The sequence below is a fragment of the Sparus aurata genome, chromosome 8 (genome assembly GCF_900880675.1).
Source record: "Sparus aurata chromosome 8, fSpaAur1.1, whole genome shotgun sequence".
In the NCBI taxonomy this organism is placed as follows: Eukaryota; Metazoa; Chordata; class Actinopteri; order Spariformes; family Sparidae; genus Sparus; species Sparus aurata.
In genome coordinates, this window is record NC_044194.1 from 21,546,157 (window position 1) to 21,552,758 (window position 6,602).

Below are 6,602 nucleotides of genomic sequence, written 5' to 3' on the forward strand. Positions count from 1 at the left end.
TACAGATTGCAACAAGCTGAATACACCTGCCCTCCAAATCCCAACCCAGAAGTGTGTAGCCAAACTTGGGCAAAAAGCAAGCACATATTGTATTGTTTTGACTGAATAAAAAATGGAACTATGACTTAAAAATGAGTAACAATTAGGAATCCTACATATGTAAATGCTTGTAGCTAAAAAAAAAAAAAAATGTACAGGTGGATGAATTGTTTGGCAATAGACATTGTAAAGTTGACTGTTTTGTGTAAGCCAACAGTACAGAGAAAACAAAAAGAAGCGCTGAAACATAGATAGACAGGTTTTGTATTGGTTTATTGGACTTTGGTCAAGTCAGATGTCGTCAGCATAGAGTGAATGCTTTAAAAATATTCCCTCCTTTCGCTGTTTCGATGATCAATAAGGATGGTCACGGACGTACTCCATTAAGTGTTTCAGAGCCAGCCAGGTCTCGGAGGCTGTGGGGATGATCTGATTGGATGGCAGAATGAAGCCATAGCGACCAGTGTCCCTCAGCTCGAAGGCATAGGAGTACTTGATGCCAATGTTGTAAGACCAGTCAATGCTGCCGCCACTGGCTTGATCTGAGAGAAGGAGGATGAGATAGGAAGGAAGGACTTTCATTTTCAGTTTACTTATCGATATATTGTGCACACTACTTCTATTTGAGTCGTCATATTTAAATCACAGCAGATTTTTGTCAATTTGAATTTGAATGTAGGGTGCAGTGAAGTTGCCTGGGAAAACAAGGGGAAAAAAGCTACTCACAGATGATGTTACAGATGCTTCCAACCTTGTATCTGGTACCATAAAGGGAAGTGAGTTTCTGCACTGCAGCTCTGCCAACAGAGTCCTATAGGGAGCAATCAGAGAGGGAAACAGACCCAAAGTTAGATACATTGCACAGGTAATAGTGGTACAGAAAGGGACATGGAGAACAAAAATGCTAAGTGCCATCATTAAATTGAAAATAACTTGAGAGGAGAGGTGAATAATGAAGCAATGTTCAAGGTCCTGCACATCCTATATGGAGTTTACAAGTCAGCCAATTTTGTTTATATAGCCCAAAACCATGAATTTATCTCAGAGGACTTTGTTAAATCTTGGTAACCACATGACTGTTGGTCCATTCGGCAGCTTGTCAGTGGATAAAATGCACATTCTCACAAAACAATACTTGAGTCTGTCATCTTCCTGATTATACAATATCAGACATATACCGACATTTATTAAGAGAGAATTCAGCTTCCTCTCTGATTTGTCTCTCCTGTGTGAGAACTATTGCATCATCTCAGTTTCATGAGAATGTAGAAAAAGCTGTCAGATTTTATCTTATGTGTCATTTAAAAGTTGACCAGATTTTTTCCTTCCTTACCAGCTCAGGCTGATCGGGCACTTTCTCGCAGGAATAGCCGTAGGGGTACATGAGCAGCTGGGAGTAGGCGTGTACGGAGATGAAGGACTTGAAGTTCCCGTGACCCTGGATCAGGTTCACCACATTCCTCACCTCGATCTCAGAGTGAGCCGAGGGGCCGTGGTAGGAGTCAGAGCAGGGGTTCCTACTGGCACCGGGGCCTGGAGGGAGAAAGTATATTGAGTACATGTGTGTGAGACAATGGACATCATAAAAACAATGCATACTTACATATAGCGCAGTGGAAGAGGGCTCACATACGTAGCTTAAGTAAATTTTTTTTAGGTATTTGTACTTGACTTGAGTATTTCCACACACTTCTAAGTCACAACATTCTGGAGCCAGTTATTGTACTTTTTGCTCACTAAATTAATCTAATATCATCGTCAGCCAAATGTGAGTGTTATTTTTGAATTAACATATTTTAGCGACAATCAAATAAAATGAAATACTGATTTTGAAAGAAAAAGCTGTACATTGGATCTGATCATTTGCCAGGCCGACAACTCATAGTATACTTTCATACAGGTAAATATATGTGTAATTCTTTTTTAAGTGATCTTTTAATACTTAAGTAATTTTTTTGCAAGAAAATTACTTTTGATACTTAAGTATATTTAATATCAGATAATTTAAGACTTTTACTCATGTACTATTTGTATGGGTCACTTTTACTTAAGTAATATTTTAACACGATATCTTGACTTTTACTCAAGTATGACTTTTGGGTAATTGTACCTTGTTTGTACGTTCTATATCTGTATCTACAAAATACACAAACAAAGACATGAGGAGCATTTACTGTCTTTTCTATACTGACCGCCAAAGCCTGCATCCCAGTTCCTGTTGGGGTCGACTCCACGGCACACAGAGCCTGAGTTAATGGAGCGGGTCTTCCGCCACATACGGTCCTGTACATCACACAGTAAACACTGTCAGTCAAGCTCTACAATGCAGGCAAAAAGCACATAACTGCAAATATAGGCATTTGTATTTAAGGATATAAAACTCAAGAAACAGTTTAGATACCTGGTTTTCAGCTATTTGCACTGGCTGATGTTTTCCACTTAAATATCCACATCACATAGTACAACTAAAGTAACAGTAAGAGCAGTCCAATTTCCTTTGATTGTTAGGCACATACATTAGAGTGGGTGTAAGCGTATCCATCAGGGTTGGCCAGGAGCAGCATGTAGATGTCCATGGTGTTCAGGAGGGAGGTCAGAGAGGCATCGGTACCGTAGTCAGTGGCAATCTAAACAAGAACAAGGGAGTGATTCTCTAGAAATAACACTCTCAAGAAAAGAAAGCATGTCCTTCATGTCTTATGCATCTGACACTAAGAGTTAACAATGTCTGCAACAATAGAGAACAGGAAAACTATTATTATTCAATTATTATTATTATTATTATTATTATTATTATTATTGTTATTCAATGTCATTAACATGTTGTACCTTGTTGGCTGTCCACACTCCGGTAGCCTGAGACACCCATTCTCTGGAGTGGATACCGGTGTCGATCCAGATAGCAGGACGCTTGCTTCCTCCAGTGCTGAACTAAAAACAAAATCAGTAGTAGGAGAACTCGTGCTGTCATAAAAATGGCTGACAAGATAGCATGTGATGTGGACATCTCTCATTTAATGGGGAAATTTAAAGACACACACACACACACACACACACACACACACACAGTACAGGCAGGTAGAAACAAGCTGTTGTCCTGTATGGGCTCTGTCCTACCTTGAGCACATACATGGGCCTGTTCTCATATGATTTCCCAATCTCCTGCCTGGAGACCAGGTTGGGGTACTGAGCTACCAGAGTGTCCATCCAGCTGTAGATCTGTATGTGAGACAAGCGTTAAAATACCAACAAATTTGGCACAGCTGATAAAAAACAAATATACTTGACGTATATAATTCAGAATCTCGACAACTCTAAACTAGGTTGACTAACAAACAGTTAATTGTTTAAATTTAAGAGATGCCTGTGTAACCCTATCCCCAAAATGATTCTAATATATCAATAAATATCAATATTTATGTGTTTGTATAAATAGTGTACCGTCTCCAGACTATGATAGGCTCCAAAGTTGAAGCTGCGGGTGCGGCGCTCCTTCATCTGGTTCATCTCCATCTCAGCTTTCTCTGCGTTGAGAAGCTCCTGAATGTGACATGAAAATGAAGAAAAAAATCAGAAATCTTGTTTTTTTTAGTGGACATTTTTATAAATGTATATATTCATATACTAACTCAACAAAATCCAATCCTAAAATGTGAAAATATACACTTATAAAAAAGTTTTTTGTTAGGTTACAAATTACTTGTGTTTTAATTAAATACACTTTCTCACACCACTATTGTGTTTTATTTTGGCATATTTGATAACCAAGTATTTGAAATTTGCAACAGGAAATCTTTTAGGGTTTAATTGTACCCACCTCCGATTGTTGGTAATTACATTTTTAATCGGTTTAAAATCTTAACGGCGATTAATCGATTAAAACTGATGGAAGTATTTGATTTTTTTAACAACAGACCTGAAGGTTGTTGATAAGAACAGAGTAGGCGATGTTGTTGACACGAAGGTACTCCTTCACAGAGCTCAAACTGGAGCGGGGCACTCTGATGTCAACAGGGAGCTCAGTGGAGACTGGGTCAAGCCAGAAGTCCAGCTGGGATCAGACAGAGGACAGAGAAAGCACAGGTTGGACTGGAGAACCTGCATTGAAAATGCTTAAGTGTGCTGAGCAGAATGATCATATCTTTAATAATTTGACAGCGGCTTGTCCTCATATAGATCCAGTAAGCATGAACACATCACAACAGTTGACAACCCCGCAAGTAGCGTGCAAGACAAAGGTTTTTGCAATGATTAAAATCCAATAAATTTCCAATATGTGTCAAACTAAAACATCCAAAACACACCAAACACAAAAGGACATTTATCTATTGCACTTGTTAGATTCTGAATGTGCACTAATTTATGTACAAAAGAGCAGTGGAAGATCTAATAAGAATAAAAAAAGAGTGAGGGTTAATGTCTGGATTATTTTCTGTATGAATTTGTGCAGCAGAGAGTTTCTGACTGTCTCATAAGTAGAGGTGACTGTTTACCCTCAGCCCACATAAACTCTCAAGTGGATTATTTCTTGGGAGTTCATGAGAAAATGTTTGGCACAAGCAGCTGAGAAAACCTGAACATACGTATGTGTTTGTTCTGTGTGTGTGTGTGTGTGTGTGTGTACCTCCCACGCTTCTTGACTCTCCAGGGCCTGCAGCAGTTCGATCTGTTCCTCATTCTGCACATTGACCCTGATGACCTGATCTCTGGAAGAAGTTAATATTCCTAAACGTCATTATTCACATTTAGGATTTTAGATGAAGCTCATATTCACAACAATTGGAAGTACAGGGAGTTCAGCAATTGAGGAAGATTTTAACTGACTCCTTACTAATATAACTGGCAATTAATTGTACAGAACAGCTCGTGCTCAGACCAACGATGGCGTGATAGTGTCTCTTATCTGCAGAGACCCTGCAGCCCTGCAGCGCTTATTTTCTCACTTTGTTGCTATGCTCGGGACACTTTACCAACCCAAAATGTCGGTATTTGACGTCCTGGAAATGAGACTTGAGAATTACCAACTTTTGGGTGCATTTACAAACAGCTCGGACAAATCCCACTGATTCTACCTTTAAGTTTAATAGTGTTTGAGTTATATTAATATGACGTGAAGTTAAGCTTTCTTCTTTTATACTTGAGTACTTTTCCGAAACTGCACTTTCTTACTATTACTTGAGTAAAAACGTGTAATCAGTACTTCTACTTTAAACAGAATCTTTTACATACACAAGTATCTGTACTTATCTGTATCTGTACTTCTACTTGAGTAAAGAATGTGTGTACTTTTGCCATCTCTGACCCTAACCAAGTGGTTTTCATGCCTAAACATTACCAGACTTGAACCATAGTGCTGTCACAAAATAAAGTTTAGAAGTAAAAAGCAATCTCGTAGTTTCAACATATCAGCATAATAACATATCCAGGTGTGCACAGACGTACACTGCCAACACTGAGTTAATGGACACTGAAAGTGCTTGCTTGAAATTTTGATGACCAAATGAACTTTACACTGGTATAATGGTAATGTATTTTGTGAGAAAAATAATTTTATAATTCCAGAAACATCCTTTATGTTTCACTGTCTTCACCTTCAACACATTTTCTCATAAAACTCTATGAAGCAGCAAACATCATGGCAGTTTTTGTTTAATTTCTCTGTTTTCTGATGATTGGAGATGGTTTTTAAGTTACTACATATGTTAATTAGAGTAACTTTATCACATCAACATAAATAGTCTCGAGGTGGGTAAGAAAAGCAGAAAGAACAGGTTCATAATTAGATTCGAAACAGTCCGCAGAGTAAAATGTTGGAACCCCCGGCTGGCTTTAAATGTCACAGAAGTTTTTGATGGCTTCTGTACAATCACATCAAACACAAAGCTGGGAATATCAATGTGTCTTTTTTTTTTCCAGTGTGCACAGGTGAACTTACCCAATGAACACCCTCTCAGCCTGGGCCGCAGCCACAAGCACCAAAAGCAGCCAGAGACCTCTCATCTCGTCTTTGAGTCCGGACCGTTTCAGAGCCACAAATGTGTCAGGCATCAGTTTTTCTACTTTCTTCCTATCATCAGGTGGCAGGTGGACTGTTCCCATACAGCAGAGTTACCTCACTCTACTGATAACCTCACAGCTCTCCAGTCTATGGAGAAAGTTATTTGCAGTGACAAAGTTTGCTGACTAAGTTTTATTTTATCCGTCCAGTACTCAGCTGCAGATAGTGGTACTTTCTCGCATTCTGTTCCCTAGCTTAGTAAACTAGTTACCCTGCCACATTAAACTTCCATCACATCTCCATCTATCACACTGCCGTCACAGTTCATGCTGGGCTGTCGTGGTGAAGGCGATAAGCGACAACTTTGCTTCACTTTTGAGGAACAGATCATGAATTTGGGCCTTAAAAGAACAAATTCTGCATAATCTAAAATGCTGTTTTAAAGGTGCTATTTGTGAGAAAAGTTGACTTTTTGAGTCTCATTCCCAACTCATCAAAAACCGACGCTTTGGGATTGTAGGACAGGTCTGTCACTAAACCCAGAGCTTCATTATTTGATAGTCGG

At 39.0% G+C, this 6,602-nt stretch overlaps 1 protein-coding gene across 1 annotated transcript; it reads right to left on the minus strand.

The window, feature by feature from the left end:
* Nucleotides 1–291: 291 nt before the first annotated feature.
* cpa4 (carboxypeptidase A4) lies at nt 292–6,163 on the minus strand. Its single transcript, XM_030424696.1, has 11 exons — nt 5,975–6,163; nt 4,664–4,745; nt 3,956–4,090; nt 3,481–3,579; nt 3,157–3,258; nt 2,869–2,970; nt 2,556–2,666; nt 2,232–2,322; nt 1,373–1,572; nt 766–850; nt 292–581 (listed from the first exon to the last, which is right to left on the minus strand). Exons 1-11 carry the CDS (start codon nt 6,136–6,138, stop codon nt 394–396), a joined length of 1,359 nt encoding a protein of 452 aa, XP_030280556.1. The 5' UTR covers nt 6,139–6,163; the 3' UTR covers nt 292–393.
* Nucleotides 6,164–6,602: the final 439 nt, after the last annotated feature.